The 17,665-nt window shown below is 39.5% G+C and overlaps 1 protein-coding gene across 1 annotated transcript; it reads right to left on the bottom strand.

Annotated features, from left to right (window-relative positions):
• LOC109228317 (cytochrome P450 CYP736A12-like) lies at positions 7,346-17,375 on the bottom strand. The gene is made up of 2 exons (XM_019393468.1): positions 16,483-17,375; positions 7,346-8,178 (listed from the first exon to the last, which is right to left on the bottom strand). Exons 1-2 carry the CDS (start codon positions 17,350-17,352, stop codon positions 7,561-7,563), a joined length of 1,488 nt encoding a protein of 495 aa, XP_019249013.1. The 5' UTR covers positions 17,353-17,375; the 3' UTR covers positions 7,346-7,560.

The raw sequence follows: 17,665 nt of genomic DNA, 5'->3' as shown, positions 1-17,665 counted from the left end.
TCTCTTTTTTCTCTGTTACTACTTGTGTTGCTGTCTTGTCTAGTCGGCTCAAAGCCAAGGCTAGGCTGTGGAAATTGTCTTACTTTTCTTTCCGCATTTTCTTCTTTACTGGTATGTTCTAATTAATCTTCAAGCATAAAAAATAACATGTTTTCTTTACTATTGCCTTCACTCTTGCCTGTTTCCTGCTTGTGTTCAATCAAGTTTCAATCCTAAAGCATGCTGTAAATCAATGTGTTCCTTTATGTATAAATACTCTGTCAGTCATTTGATAATGTGATATGAATCCCAAACCCCCATATTCCATATGTATTTGTATTCTCTAGTTGGTTTGAGGACATGTCAGCATTAGATATTGCTGTGCATGACCCCAAACCTGGCCCTCCCTAGGGTCATATGCTTCATATCCCCTCTATGTGTTGTGTTCTCTAGCTGGCTTATGGGCATGCCAGCACCATCTATTGTTGTGCATTCCTAAGCCTGACCCCTTCCTAAGGTCATATGCTCCCTGCAATGAATTCCCAAACCCCTTACCCCTCTCTACTCTCCACTCAGTTTTAAATCTCTGTTTTTGCACTTCGATTATACTCTTAGACTTAGGTTCTGCCCCTCTTGTGTGAGCCTTTTCTTGGGACCCTTGAGCTCCCTCTGAACTTGGACACATAAGGGCTGGCCCTTCCACACTGCACTCACACTCTGTCTGGTTATGCAAACCCGGGTGTAAGCACTGCTCAGGGTCCCTCGAGACCCTTAGGGAACTTTGACACACCTAGGTCTGAGAAAGGCTTTGAAACAAGTGGCATTTGAGGTGTTTTGTTCCATAACTCAGAGAGGAGGTCAGAATCAGACTTCCTATGGTTGTAACTTCTTATTTTACATTTTTTTCGATGTAATTCAGTATTTCGTCTGTAATAATTTGTAACGAATATTGGGGTTGGCTAGTAAAAACGTTTACCGCGTAATTATGCATGTTTAGCTATTAGAAGGGTAGAGAACATGTCTATAGGACCTGTTTTAAATTCTGCATGTTTTGATCCTACATTTAGATAACATGTCTATAGGACCTGTTTTAAATTCTACATTTAGATAACACGCCTATAGGATTTGTCTTAAATTCTGCATGTTTATTACCACACTTAGACACCATGCTCTTAGGATTTAAATGGTTATAATCCGGCATCATGTTCATAAGGTTAAAATCAGTATTTTTTTCATAGAAATTGCCTATAGGAATCTCAAGCAAATCCGGCCTGCTTCATTTCACGTTCAACTAGATAGCATGTCTATAGGAATTAAAATTAGCGATAATAGATACCAATGTCTATAGGATCTGAAACCAGTCTAGTTTAAAAATCAGTTGACTCGTACTGTTCTGAACTAGTTTTAAACAACCTACTCTCCTTTCATTAATGCGGTTTAGAAAGCATGCATATTGGATCTCATTTGCTCATTTTAAACTATTACTGCTTTGCCATTTTCCTTTTAAATCAATAATAGATGTCATGCTTATAGGATATCATCAATACACACTTAGGCAAGTCTTAGGTAATAATGATGAAACTGAATCCGCCTTTGTTTAATTAGCAACTGCTACAACCAGCGGGCAGGCCTGATTCAGACTTCTTATCTGAGTTATGTAATAAATTGGTTTGCTTCAACAACTAAAACTCCCCCGTCTTAGTATTTTAAATTCAGAACCTGACTGTGTTTAAGTCATGCTATTTATGTGCTTTGCTTGAGGAGGTATATCTGAGCCTCTTAGTTGTTTATATGTCTCCCCCAATATGCAGTCCTATATGTTTTGAATGTCGCCTTAGCCTTTTTACCTTTAATACCCAAGAGTTGGCCTAAAATCCTCCCTCTTATAGGAATAGTAGTCCTAAATTCCTCCGGGACTGATAGGAATGGGACGGGTAATAGCATGCAATAGAGGTCGAGACCAATCCGCGCTTTAATACCTTAACGGGGTGGGAAGGCTAGATATGGATATGATGACCGGTGCGCTAATACCTTACCGGGTATTGCATTGATGTGATCCATATTACAAATAAACCTAGGATCCTTTTGTATTCGTCAGCATGTTTAGTTACAACTCTTTCAAAACTTTGTTTTATTTTATCACTCCCAAACGCTTATGTATTCAAAATCCCCTCTTATTTGAGCCTTATCTGTTTACTTGCTAATTGCACAAATTCACAAAGAACTATCTGGCCGGGAACCACACTAGTGGATCCTGAGGGGTGCCTAATACCTTCCCCTTGGGATAAGTTCAAGCCCTTACCCTATCTCTGGTTATCAAAAAATATAGTTGTAGTTGAACCCTATAGGTGTCCTAATGCACCCTAAATCATTAGGTGACGACTCTTCAAATGCAAAACCCAGTTCCCAAAAGGAATGAGTTGTCCTATGCCCAAAATATCATAAACCCGATTTTCCGATGCAAAGAGAGGAAAAAGGGGGCGTGACACACATACACAGGGGAACTCAAAGAATCACGAGGCACAACCAAATATGAAGCAAAATAGGATGACATGTAGGAATAAGTAGACCCCGGATCAAACAGTATTGAGGCAATACTACTGCAAACTGAAAACGTACATGTGGCAACCGCGTCAGATGACTCAGCCTCAGGCCTGGCTGGAAAAGCATAGCATCGGGGCTGGGCCCAACCACTCTGAACTACATCTCAAGGAAGGGCCCTGTCTGGCTGGCCTCCACCTCTAGCGGCCTAATCTCTACCTCTAATACCCCGACCTCCACCTCTAGCTGCCTGACCCCTACCTCTAGCTAGCTGAGCGGGCGGTGAAACACCCGGTTTTGGGACCATGGCACGAGAACCCTGATGCTGAGAACTACTCAACCCTTTAGGTCTCCGCAATGCTCATGTTCCGTAACACTTCATGAAAACTGTCCAGATAGTCCTGGGGATCCTCTGAAGATGCACCGTTGAAGTGAACTGGGGAAAGCTTGGTAAACCTATCCAATCTCCACAAAGCCTCAAAAGACATAGTTGATCCATCATCGGTCTGTGCCGCAAAACCCGGCTGAACTACCCCAACGGGCTGAGCTGCTGGAGTCTGAAACTGAGGAGCCATCTGCTCCAGAGTGTGAGTAGCGGGAGTCTGTGCTCCTCCCCCAGCCTGAGACACGGCTGGTGCTATAGAAAATGTGCCGGCATGTGCCACGCTCTCCATGAGGCACACCAAACGGACCAAAGCATCCTGAAGTACCGGTGTGGAGATGAACCCCTCTAGGACCTGAGCTGGTCCTGCTGGAATGGTCTGGGATGGAGCCTCCTCATCAAACTGTACCTGAGGCTCCGCCGCAAGTGCTGCTGCTCGAGCTCTCGGCTGAGCCCTGTCCCTGCCTCGACCTCTGGCGCTCGGCCTCGACTTCTGCCCCTCGTAGGAGATGCCACTAGGGGCTCTAGCTGTTGCTCAGCTGAAGATGTGGTACGTGTTCTTGCCATCTACGAGGAACAAGAGTAGAAAAGTTCGATTAGAATTGAGAGAACAAAATGGCACGACACAGAAGAATAGAAATGGACTTGTTCCTAAACTTTGTAGCCTCTGAGAGATAAGTACAAATGTCTCCTTACCGATTCCCCAGACTCTACTAAGCCTTCTCGTGAATTGTGAGACCTAGGCAACCTAGTGCTCTGATACCAACTTGTCACGACCCAAAATTTCGACCGTCAGGACCTTGATCGTGCCTAACATTTCACTTGCTAGGAAAGCCAACGTTAGAGATCATTAAACCAATTCTTAAACCTTTCAGTGATTAACAATAATTAAACCATAAGAAGTTGAAAAGAGTGCGGAAATCCATAACAATCTTAACCTATAAAGCTACCCAGAATCTGGAGTCACAATCCACGAACTTCTAAGATTTAACTACAACAAATGTTTGAAGGAAATGCAACTATGTTCGACACCAAAGAAACAATAAACAGAATGTATGGAAGGGGACGCCAGGGCCTGCGGATGCCAACAGGTCTACCTTGGGTCTCCGATCAGATGAAGCCAACAACTAAACTCAGGATCATCTCGGACCAGTACCGTAATCTGCACAGAAAGTTCAGAGTGCAGTATTAATACAACCGACCCCATGTACTAGTAAATGTCGAGTCTATCCTCAACGAAGTAGTGACGAGGCTAAGACAAGACACCCACAAAACAAACCTATGCAAAATAACAATATATATACCAATAACAGTAATAAAAGAAACAAGACAAGTATTATTGGGAGGGGGACATGCTGAGGGGATCACAAGATAAAAGATTACAGCAGAATTAAGAACTTTGATCAACCGCTATAATTAGAACATATAAGAAGAAGTAACCACAACAAGAGAAAGTACACGGCATCACCCTTCGTGCTTTTACTCTCAACCTCACCATATGAATCAAAAGGAACGACACGACATCACCCTTCGTGCATTAACGCTAACAAAGTCATGGCACGACATCACCCTTCGTGCATTAACACTCACAATATGGCATGGAATCACCCTTCGTGCATTAACACTCACAAATCGTGGCACGACATCACCCTTCGTGCATTAACACTCTCCCTCACCAAAACAATGCACAATAACAATAGGGAGATAGAAATATAAAGAACAAATCTTACTTCAACATTTGGTTCCACAATACCAACCTTAACTATCAATACTCAATAAATACCAAAATCCGTAAATGTGATAAGAACGACCAACATAACGATAAACTAGTCTAAACATGGGTAATATGATCACGGAAAGCTTCAATTTCATGAATAAGACTCACTCGTATGCTATGATTTGACAACAACGCATAAGTACTCGTCACCTCAGCTATACGTTGTACTCAACATTCAAACATGTAGCAATTAGGTAAATAAGACCTAATCCCTCAAGCCAAGGTTAACTACGACACTTACCTCGCTCCAACGACCAAACTCAAAGCTCAACCACGGCTTTTCCTCTCAAACGAGCCTTCGAACCAGTAGAATCTAGCAAATTACGAACCAAACGATTCAAATAAAGCCTTCGGAACTACACACGATTGTAAAGAATTCAATTTAGGCCATTTTTAAAAAAGTAAACAAAAGTACACCCAGGCCCGCTTGGTCCATACCCGAAATCTGCAACAAAACCTGATTACCCATTCACCCCCGAGCCCGGATATATGATTGATTTTGGAATCCAACCTCAATTTGAGGTCTAAATTCCCAAATTTCGAAATCTCTAATTTCTACCCAAAAATTCCCAATTCCACCATGAAAACCTTAGATCATAAGTTGAAATCATGTAAAATGAAGTGAAAGTTGTATGAAACTAGATTAGAATCACTTACCAATGATTTGGGGAAGAAACATTCTTAGAAAAATCGCCTCTTGTGTTTTAGGTTTTGAAAATTTGAAGAATGGGAGAAAAATCCCGTCTAAGTCACTTTTACACAGCTGCAGATGTCGCATTTGCGACGCAAATGCGAAGAGACCATCGCAAATGCGAAGTCCTTCACACCTCTGCTGCCTTCGCAAATGCGAAGATTAGGTCGCAAATGCGAACTTGAATCTTCGCAAATGCGACTCAGTGATCTTATTTGCGATCACTGCCCTTCCAACACTCCTTTCGCAAATGCAAAGGAAAATTCGCAATTGCGAAAACAGTTGGCCCAGCTTCTCTTCACATTTGCGATGAGACCCCTCGCATATGCGATGCCTAATCTCGCAAATACGAGATTGGAGGCTTGCAACAAGACCAGATACACCAACAATTTTCTCTAAGTCCAATTTCACTCCGTAGCCTATCCGAAACTCACCCGAGCCCTCGGGGTTCTAAACCAAAAGTGCACACTAGTCCAAAACTTCATACGAACTTGCTCGCGCTATCAGATCGCCAAAATAACTCCTAGAACTACAGATTTAGCACCAAATCTAATGAAATTTTCAAGAAAAGTTTCAAACTTCTAAATTCTCAACCAGACGTCTGAATCATGTCAAAACCAACTCCGTTTCTCACCAAATTTCACAAACAAGTCATAAATATGGTATTGGACTTATACCAGGTTCCGAAACCAAAATACGTAGCCGATATCCAAAAGGTCAAACCTTGGTCTAACACTTCCATGTCATTAAGCCTTTAATTTTGAAATTTTGACAAAGTCCAATATCTCCGACTAGGGACTTCCGATTTCGATTTCGGGCGTACGCCCCCAAAATCATGATACGGATCCACCGGGACCGTAAAATCACGAATCCGGGCCCGTTTACATAAAATATTGACCGAAGTCAACTCAACTAAAGTTTTTAGGCAAAATTTTTTATTTTTATCAACTATTAACATTTAAGCTTTCCGGGAACGCGCCAGAACTATGCACGCAAATCAAGGAGGTTAAAAATGAGATTCTTAAGGCTTTAAAATGCAAATTTGAGTTCTAAAATATAAGATGCCCTTTCGGGTCGTCACAGGAACTCTTTTTCGATTTAAACTATACATATGCCAAGAAGTTGATTTTGGGTCAAATTCTTTTGGGAAACGTAGATTGACAAGCCGACAAACACATTATTTCGTTGCTTAGATTGCCTATGATGTATGTTTCTGACAAATTATTGAGTTCATGTCAAACATTTACATAAGAAAACTATTGTACATGAGCTAAAGCTGCTCAAGTCCAATTACGAAGGAAATTTTGATTAAGTAACCTAATACACGCAAACTTACTCTATCCACGTTATTTTGCCCTTCTTGTCAGCATAAATAAGTAATTGTTATTTTCACTATATTTTTAAAAGTGGTCTAGCTAAAACATGTATCCCGCAGATAAAATTCTCTTTATAGGACAAGGTGATTTTAAAGCAAATATAATTAATAATGAAGTTATATATTTTTATATTAATATCTTTGTGCAAGCTGTTAAGATATACATGATGATATGTCTCTCGTGCTTTCTGATAAAAAAATCTGAGTGAACCAATTTAGGCACGAGGAAGTATACTTTTGTAATTTTTTTGTAATTTTATATCCTTTTACAATCAAATATATATGCGGTTAAGAATTTATTAGAAATATTTTTTTGTGATAATTGACACACGATAATATGCAACTCAACAAGGGTATTTGAAACAGCCGGTGTTGAGTCTCAAATGACATGCTCATATACCCACAAAAATATAAGGTTGAGAATGAAAAAAGAGAGATTTATCGAAAGTTATTAGAATATTTTCTCAAAAAGTAATGCCATGAAAGACTCTGTATTTTTCTTTTCTCTGTCATTAAAGTTTTTTTTTTGAGATGTTACATCCATATACCTGAATCATTTGCATAACAAAAAATATTAAATATGTTGCACACGATTTGGTAAAATTACTAATCCAAATTTGAAACTAAAAGGACATAGTAGCTTTACTAACAAGTAATAGTACGCGATAACATTCCACACGCTTGCAAACAATTTCTTTTGAAAATAAGTTCAATACACAATTGAAAATAAGGCAAATACTTTTCTTATTTGTCTTACCTTCGTCTTATTCAAACCACAGGCAGTGCACATCTTTGATTTCTTTTGACATTTGCATCTACTGAATATGCAGCCGATAATTGGGAATAGCCATTAGATGTTGAGTTTTAGCTGTTACTAAACCAAACTTTTCAGTCATGTCAATATCTTTTGGCATCATACCATTTGGTAACTTCCAATCAAAGCAATGAACTAATTGCGCTACCGCCAAACGAACAATGGTGAGCCCTAATTGCAAACCGGGACAACTTCTTCTACCAGAGCCAAATGGTAAAAGTTGAAAATTTTGTCCTCGAAGATCGATGTTACTTCCTTGAAACCTCTCAGGTATGAACTTTTCTGGCTCAAGCCAAGTATCTGAATCTCTCCCTATTGCCCAAACATTAACCAAAAGTCGGGATCCTTTAGGCATGTGAAACCCATCCACTATGCAATCTTCAATGGACTCGTGGGGAAGCAATAATGGTGCAACTGGATGCAGCCTAAAACCTTCTTTTATGACCATATCTAAATATTGTAGGTTTTCTAAGTCTGATTCTTCCACCATTCTCTTTCTACCAACTACATGTTCCAACTCTTTTTGAAGTTTCTTCATCACATCAGGATGCCTAAAAAGTTCTGATAAAATCCATTCAATTGCCGCTGATGAAGTATCCATTGAAGCTACCAACAAGTCCTGTATTAAGTGCACTACATGAGTACACTGCTAAAAAAACTATATTAAGTACGAATTGATCCATTTTTTTCTTGGTAACCATTGAACCAAGTGCATCATTCGACCTTCTTGGAGCATGACTGCAAACAGTAAATATTATACTAATTTTAAAAAATATGTACTATATAACTTTGCGGAAAGACCATATATAGGTTCACGTGCCTCATAATTTCCCTTATAAATTCGCCCCTTTATACATACCATTATGCTTCAGTTAAGGGTTTAGATGATTTTGAAGTATACACTACAATAGAGCTGGCAAGTTCTGATTAAACACTTAATAGTTGTGACCAGAAATCAATATCTAAATTAATAGATACAAGTAACTACTTGAATTTCTTTAACCTAATTGGTTAATTAAGTTATCGAAAAAATATTGCTCAATAATTGACGGAAATCGTCCAAGCCTTAGGAAACTGTTAAAATCAACTGAAGCTCCTAGTTTGCAGCATGTTATACGTTTTCAAAAGATACGTAATTGTAACATCTACATACTAGATTCGAAGCAATCAGGATTGGAATTTATGTAAAGAGAATGAATTTTTTGTATTGTTTTCCCGTTTCTTGAAGCAAAATGTACAATCCTAATCTTTTTCAACAAAATCACTAGAGGAAATTTTTGGTATAAATTGGCTCACCAGAAGAAGGCTTACAAGACTTTGCTTGATGTTTGGTGGATATGATGATGAAAGCTCTCGATTCGAATTTTTAACTTGGGGGATTTGTCGGTATATCCTAAAATTGTACAGTACTACTCATTCCCTTTCAATATATATATATATATATATACATATATATATATATATATATATATATATATATACACCAATTTAGGAGAACTTGTAAATTGAATAGAAAAAAAAATATTTTTCTCATATAATTGGCTAGGCCAAACTAGGGGTGTGCATTCGATTTATCGATTTGATTTTGACCCTTATCGATAATTACTTATCGATTATCGATTTGTACACATGCTTATCGTTATCGTTTCAATAAGGTTTCGATTTTTTCGATTTCGATTTATCGATTTTTGGGGCTTATCGATTCGGTTATCGATTACACCAATAAGAAAATTTGCGGGATTCCACGGAAAGTATATCGCTATAAACACGCCTAACTAATATGGACCAAAAGAAGCTAAAATAAGACGAACACCGTTTATAACATAAAAATTGTGTCAACAAGCACATGCAACGAAACTAAAGTAAGGGATCAAATGTATGCCACCAACACTCCAACGGTATAAAAAAAAATACATCATCACGGCTAATTCTATTTTTCATAAATTTGAACTTCATTCCCTTGAGCTTTAAGTATGATCATTCCTTAAATGTGGTAGATGAAATAATAGGGTTAGGGACTTAGGGTAAAGGAAAGGGTATTATAGAATAAGGGAAAAAAAAATTTAAAAAAAAAATTTAAATTTTTTTTTTAGTATTTCTTATCGGTTTATCGATAAACCGATAAACCGAAGAGGACAAAATTGAAATCGAAATCGATAACTCGATAAGGAAAATTTCGAAATCGAAATCGAAATCGATAAATCGATAAACCGATATCGATAAACCGATAACAAATAATCGATTCAATTTATCGATAAACCGATTCGAATGCACACCCCTAGGCCAAACCGCCTTACAGGTCGATCCCGTGCCGCAGTGGGACGAGACCCGAACTAGCACCTGGGCTGGTCTATCAGGTCCGGTGCCATGTTCGGCCTAACCCTCTCCTCGATACCCCCCACGCAACCCTCCCTTGGGCCAATGAGGCTATTCTGTAGCAGGCCCACGGATTCAATAGCCCAATAGTTTCCTTGTGTTTTCAGCCCAAGTAGTAGTGACCCGTTTTGTTAGTATTAGCTTAGCTGTTTTTTTTATTTAATTAAGTCCAGCTGCTAGATGATTCTAGACACAGGACAGGTGTCAAAAGGTGAGTAGGTTTGTTAGAGAATTCCAGATTGTCGTCCTTTTAGATCTATATTAGTCCTTTTGCATTGTATTCGGAGGCTATCTATCAATGAAAAGCTATTTTCCTTAATTTTCATTTTATTCCTTCTTTCCCAATTATCTCAGTAGCAGCAAAACTGCTACAATTTTGGTATCAGAGCGCCGGTCACTGGCAACGGACTGATGGTAGATAAACAACGGAGTCTCACCGGAGACGATGAGCTTCGAAAGGTTGAAGCTTAGCTTCAACAGTTCATAGAAGAATCAGGTAAACGGATGGATAAATTCGAAGAGAAACAAGCTGGTTTTGAATCAAAAATGGTAGAGATGACTGACACGACGAGGAGAATCGAGGATATACTGATCAAAATAAGTAATCAAAACTTGGAACCATCATCGTCAGCAAGGTCACATGCTGGTGGTATTCATGGAGAAACTAGGGTGGAAGGAGCTCAGTCGTCAGTGGGAGGTAACCTACGTAATACAATCCTTTCTCCTTCACCCCAAGCCTTCTTGAGTCAGCGAGGGGCCAACGTGATAACCCCGCTCCGTTCTGAGCAATTACCAGCTCGTTCGATGCCCTTGTCGGAAGCTGGAAACCAAACTCTTAACCCCGCTTCCACTGCTTTTCGACCCACAAACAGTTCCTATCCCATGTCCACCCAACCATTTATTCCGGCAACCAGTTCATATCCTACAACCACCCAGCCTTTTCCTCCGATATCAAGTCCATACCCCATGGCAACACAACCCTATTTCCCACAAAGCCTACCATTCTCATCAGCACACCATGTGACCAATACCACTATCCCTTTTTACTCAAGTTCTTATTCTCAGCCCCTCATATACCCATTAGCCCTGGCACCAAGTTCCCCTGTTCCTTTTGGATCATTTCAACCCAATAATACTAGTTGGGCCCCTCCAAACCAAGTTGGGCCAGAACCGAGTAGCTCGGTGTCTAAGCTCCCAAAAGCCAAGTTGTCATTCCCTGAGTTTGATGAGTTAAATTCGAGGAGCTGGCTTCGACATTGTGATAAATTTTTTGATCTTTATCAAGTTACCGATGAAGAAAAGATGACATATGTGGCCATTCATTTGCGTGATTAAGTAGATAATTGGTTCGACAGTTATGTGATGGACCGTGGTGGCAAGGTAACATGGGCCGAGTTTTGTTTTGATATATGTCAAAGATTTGGTAATAACATGCCTGTGGATATCGTTGCTGAGTTCAATCGATTGGAGCAAACTTCAGATGTTGAAACTTATAAAAGGCGTTTTGAGGAGCTAAGGTGTCTATTGGTTTTAATAAACCCTTACGTCCATGAAGCATATTATGTGCTATGTTTTATCGGTGGATTGAGATCCGATATTCAGCCCTTAGTCCAAGATGCTCAACCGAGGACGCTGATGGAGGCATATAGGAAAGCCAAGTTACATGAAAAATCCTTCAATGCTCTTTACAAGCAATTAGCCACCACCACCAAAACCCTTCACAAACCAACCCAATATCCAGCCAAAACAGCCCCTCCCATTACGTACCCTCGAAATGCTCCAAATATTGTGAACACAAGAAACCTTAACCCCAGGAATATGACTCTAGAACAGTAGAGGGAGAGGAATCTGTGTTACAAATGTTATGACAAATATCATCCTGGCCATCAATGCAAGAATAGGGCCCTTAATGCTATGGAAGCTGAAGAATTTGTTGATGCTGTTGAAAACAGTGAAGAGCAACCTAAGGTAGTAGAAGTTGAGGCCCATGCCCAAGACCAAGGCGAGGTGAGTCTTGCAGCTATGTTGGGCCACAGTAAAGGCGCAAAAACAGTCAGAATTGTTGGGTGGGTCAAAGGAGTAAAGGTAATGGTACTAATCGATTGTGGATCCACCCACAGTTTTGTGGACCCACAAATAGCTAAAGTCACCTCTACAAAGATAGAAGAACTGATTCGACCCATGAAAATTCGAGTAGCGAATGGTCAATATGGAAGAGCTACACAAACTTGCAAGGCATTCAAGTGGCAAATGCACAAGCTGGAGTTCAATTTTGAATTGAGGCTATTTAAAGTGGGGGGGGGGGGGTGTGATATTGTGTTAGGAATGGATTGGATTGACTTGGTAACACCAATTGTCATTCATACCATACCTCCTAGTATTTCCTTCAGATATGGTACTGAGGTAGTGACTTTGTTTGGAGCGACAGGCGGAGAAAAGGTGACTAATGTTGACGCCAAGGTAATCTCCAAGTTGTTAAGCAAAGGCCAATGCCATTTCATGGCCCAGTTATCTTTAATTGGGCCAACAGAGAAGGCTGAGGAAATCCCAAGGAAAATTTCAGAGTTATTGGGCCAATTTGAAGACATTTTTCAAGAGCCCAAAGGGCTGCCTCCGGTCAGAGAATATGACCATGTTGAACTGTTACCAGGAGCTAAGCCCATCAACTTAAGACCCTATCGTTATTCCTTTGAACAAAAGAATGCCATAGAAGAGTTGATTGCAGAGATGCTAAAGAAGCAAACAGTCACTAAGAGTCTCTCTCCTTTTGCCTCCCTTGTGCTTTTGGTCAAGAAAAAAGACTCAACTTGGAGAATGTGTGTGGACTACAGAAAGCTAAATGATATTACGGTGAAAAATAAGTACCCAATTCCAGTAGTGGAAGATTTATTAGATGAACTCCATGGAGCGAAATTTTATTCTAAGCTTGATTTACGGTCAGGATACCACCAAATTCGGATGAAGAAGGGAGATGAGTTTAAAACTGCATTTAGAACACACCACGGGCTTTGGGAGTTCAAGGTCATGCCTTTTGGGCTAACCAATGCCCCAGCTACATTCCAGGCCTTGATGCACCAAATTTTTGGCCCATTTCTACGTCAGTTTGTTCTAGTCTTCTTCGACGATATACTGATTTATAGCACTTCTTTAGGTGATCATGTGAGTCATTTACAGTTGGTATTTGACCTATTGAGGGCTAATCAATTGTTTGTTAAGCGTTCCAAGTGTAGTTTTGGGCAGAGCAAAGTGGCATATTTGGGCCATATCATTTCACATGAAGGAGTAAGCACTGATGGGGCAAAAATTGAAGCCATGGTGAATTGGGCTCAGCCCAAATCAGTGAAAGAGCTGAGAGAATTTCTTGGTCTCACAGGTTATTATAGACGGTTCATCAAAAATTTTGCTATCATAAGTAAACCTTTGACTAATTTGCCTAAGAAAGGAAATTTTTGTTGGACCATGGAGGCTACACAAGCATTTGAAGATTTAAAGCAGGCTATGGTCCAAGCTCCCGTCTTAGCATTGCCTAACTTCACAATACCATTTGTCGTCGAAGTATATGCTAGTGGCAAGGGTGTTGGAGCCGCTTTAATTTAAAATGGGAGACCAATCGCCTTCATTAGTCAGGCTTTGATTCCCAAGCATTCGGGCTTGTCTACATATGAAAAAGAATTGGTGGCCCTATTACATGCAGTTGAAAAATGGAAACATTACTTGCAACCCAGTCATTTATGATAAAAACAGACCATTTTAGCCTAAAATTCCTTAAAGAGCAGAGGATTACTACTACGCTACAGCATAAAGGAATTACTAAGTTATTAGGCTTGGACGATGAGATCCATTACCGCAAGGGGTGGAAAATGTAGCTGCGGATGCTTTGTCCAGAAAATTTGAGGAAGGTAATTGTTGTGGACTAACCATTGTCCAGCCCAAATGGACTGAAGAGGTACCGAGCAGCTACCAAGATGATGCTACAGCTCAAAACTTGATTATGCAATTAAGTTTAGATCCAACAGCAGTCCCCGGTGCTCAGTTACACCATGGCATCCTAAGACATGAGGGAAAAGTTTGGGTGGGAAGCAATGGTTCCCTCCGACAAAGATTAATAACAGAAATGCATTCAACTCCACGGGGAGGTCATTCAATGATTCATGCAACTCAGCAGAGACTACGAACATTGTTTTATTGGCCGACCTTATTACAAGACGTGAAAGACCAAATCAGAGAATGTGAAGTTTGTCAACGCAACAAAGTTGAAAGTGTGGCATACCCAGGTCTTTTACAACCCCTGCCTATACCCTCCAGGGCATGGGAACATATTGCAATGGACTTTATTAGTGGGTTACCTAAATCACACGGGAAGGATTCGATATTGGTGGTGATAGACAGGTACACTAAATTTTCCCATTTCTTTGCCTTGACTCATCCATATGCTGTAAACCAAATAGCCCAATTGTTCCTAGATAACATATGCAAACTGCATGGTATGCCCAGCTCCATATTTTCTGATCGAGACCCGATATTCCTTAGCACATTTTGGAAAGAATTGTTCAAAGGATTACAGGTGCAACTCAAGCCCAGTAGTGCCTACCACCCGCAAATGGATGGACAATCTGAAAGGTTGAATAGATGCCTAGAAACGTACCTTCGTTGTATGACAGGTCACAAGCCATCCGACTGGAGTAAGTGGATATCGCTAGAAGAATTTTGGTACAACTCCAATTACCAATCTGCCATTGAAATGACACCCTTCAAGGCTTTATATGGTTATGAGCCTCCCCAACCGACATTTGAATTCATAGCCCAAACAAAGTTGGAAGCAGTGGATGTGGTGATACGGGAAAGGCAACTGATGGCTAAAGTTTTACAAGACAACTTAACAAAGGCCCCAAGTAAGAATGAAGGCTTATGCAGATTCAAAGCGCAAAGAAAGAGGTTTTGATGTTGGTGATTGGGTTTTCCTAAAATTACAGCCCTACCGTCAATCTTCAGTGGCAATTCGCAAAAATTTGAAGCTCTCAACTAGGTATTTTGGACCTTACCAGGTGATTTGCAAAATTGGACTAGTAGCCTATGAATTACAGCTCCTGAGTGGCTCCAAGATACACCCTGTATTCCATGTATCCCAATTGAAGAAGAAGATTGGAGAAAAGAATTTTTCCACACAAGATCCACCCTACTGCACCAGTGATGGTCAATTCTGACAGAGCCGCTGAAGATTCTAGAACGCCGCATGATTAAAAGGGGTAATCGAGCAGTGACAGAGGTGCTGGTTCAATGGGCCAAAATTGGCACTGGAAGAGGCGACATGGGAGGATTACACCTTCCTAAAAAGTCAATTTCCACACTTTGATCCTTGAATGATATCAAGGCTTTTGAGGTGAATGGAGTGTAGCAGGCCCAAGTATTCAACAGCCCAATAGTTTCCTTGTGTTTTCAGCCCAAGTAGTAGTGACCCGTTTTGTTAGCATTAGCTTAGCTGTTTTTGTTATTTAATTAAGTCCAGCTGCTTGATGATTCTACAGACAGGACATGTGTCAAATGGTGAGTAGGTTTGTTAGAGAATTCCAGATTGTCGTCCTTTTAGATCAATATTAGTCCTTTTGCATTGTATTCAGAGACTATCTATCAATGAAAATCTATTTTCTTTAATTTTCATTTTATTCCTTCTTTCCCAATTATCTCAGTAGCAGCAAAACTGCTACATATTCCGGTTCAGATTTTTACCAGGTTGACCTGGGCCGGACGTGGGCTGTCCCAGTCCAGCTAACAGGCTTAGGTGCCTTATAATAAGATTATGTGCGTATTTTAATTTGTTAAACTTTGTAAAAGTATATCTATCTTTCTGTTATCATATTTTATCATGTTTTCAAGTAAAAACAGTGCGGGGTAGCCAATTTTCGGATTGGTAATTAAAAAATAGCAAGTGTTTGCAACATCATTGAAAAATAACAATTATTTTGCTGAAACATGGAAAGTTGCAGCATAATATGCTGGATTAAGGAGTTCCTGCGTATAAACTTCCATCATATTATGTTGGAATTCCATCATATTATAATCCAGCATAATATGTTGAATTATAGAGCTCCTACATATAAACTTATATCATATTATGTTGGAACTCCAGCATAATGAACTCCATCACATTATGCTGGAACTCATATGGAAAAAAAAATTCGAACTCCAACATAAATGCTGGAATTTTTCGGGATTATTAAGGTTGTTTTGGTTCAGATTTTATCTTTACATGAATAAGTGGCTAAATTTCGATTACTTTTAAAACTGTGGTAAATTTTCAATCACCATTGTAAATCTTGCTATTTGTGATTTTTTCCCCTGTTTTCAACTCCAGTATACTAAAAACTAAAAACAATTGTAGGGCTTATGCTTTGGGCTTGCTTCCTGCCTCATCATGGGTCGTATGCCTATGATTTTTTTATTGCATTTTTTCCTCCTAAAATGAAAAAAACCACGCACGTGAACTATATATAGTTTAAGGCGAACAGAAAATGAATAAGTAATTATACTGAACTCTAATGAACATTACCAGCAAAACAGCTTTAACATGGCAGCGATCGAACTCGAATTCAGCTTCTCCAGATCGCATAATACCCATCAGTGTATCAACAATATCACTAGTTTGCTTCTTCTCATCAGTGGATAAACGAACATGTTCGTCAATAACATTCTCCAAAAACTCATCACAACTCTTAGCTACTTGTTTCATTCGACGAGCCAATCCCTGGAGATCAAGAAAACGAAGAAAAGGAAATAATTCAGCAAGATTTGGCGTTGCTGCTATATGCGATGTCTCTTGAATCACACCTTTGAAACCCTTATTATCCTCATCGATATTATACTTTTTCCCAAATACCATAAGACAAGCCATGTTGGCGCTAAGATATGCAACTTTAGCACTAAGATCAACTTCATCTTGATTCAATGCTGCCTTTTTGAGAAAATTCACGAGAATTTCAAGCTCTTGTTTCCTCATAGGTTGAAATGAATTGATCTTGACACTGCTTAGCAATTGTAGAGCACATAATTTACGCATGTTTCTCCAATGTGGACCGTACTTGGCCATGATCAGATTTCTTTGATTATAAAAAATATAATGACAAGCTGCATGATATGGTCTACTAGCAAAAATTAGGTCATGGTTTTTCAAGAATTGTTCTGCAGCATGAGGAGAAGAAGCAACTATAGTAGGAACAAGACCAAAGCGGATGGTCATTATAGGACCATATTTCTTGGCTATTTTATAAAGATCTTGGTGAAGATTTTCACCTATCATGTGTAGATTTCCAATAAGTGGAAGCCCTCTTGGCCCCGGGGGAAGTTTCTTCTTCAACTTGAACATTTTCTGCAGAAGAAAAGGCAGTGCAACTAACGCAAGAGCTAGCCAGATAGAAGCCATGGAGGAAAATGATGGTGGAAAATGAGAAAATAATGGTAGTACTAACTTCTTTTTAAAAGCACACAAATGATTGTTGAAATGGAATGAAAGACTCTCACGACAAACGCAAAGAAAGAAAGAAGAAGAAACAATAACTACTACTTCCTCGTCTTAATTGATACGATGATGTTTGACTCGCAAAATAAAATAAAAATTGAAATATGTGATCTCAAATAAGTTAGATATTTGTGGCTACAAATCATATCATTAAAGTTATATTACTACTAAAACTAAAAAAAAATATAATTCTTTTTTCACATCGACTAAAAAAAAA

The sequence above is a fragment of the Nicotiana attenuata genome, chromosome 6 (genome assembly GCF_001879085.1).
Source record: "Nicotiana attenuata strain UT chromosome 6, NIATTr2, whole genome shotgun sequence".
Taxonomy (NCBI): domain Eukaryota; kingdom Viridiplantae; phylum Streptophyta; class Magnoliopsida; order Solanales; family Solanaceae; genus Nicotiana; species Nicotiana attenuata.
Note: the sequence above shows the minus strand (reverse complement) of the source record. Positions and strands in the feature narration are given on the sequence as shown.

Coding starts and splice junctions, on each gene's coding strand:
- LOC109228317 (XM_019393468.1), bottom strand. CDS start 17,352: ATGGCTTCTATCTGGCTAGCTCTTGCGTTAGTTGCACTGCCTTTTCTT. Junction 8,179..16,482: donor ATGTTAAAGCTGTTTTGCTG/GTAATGTTCATT, acceptor CACTTAATACAG/GACTTGTTGGTAGCTTCAAT.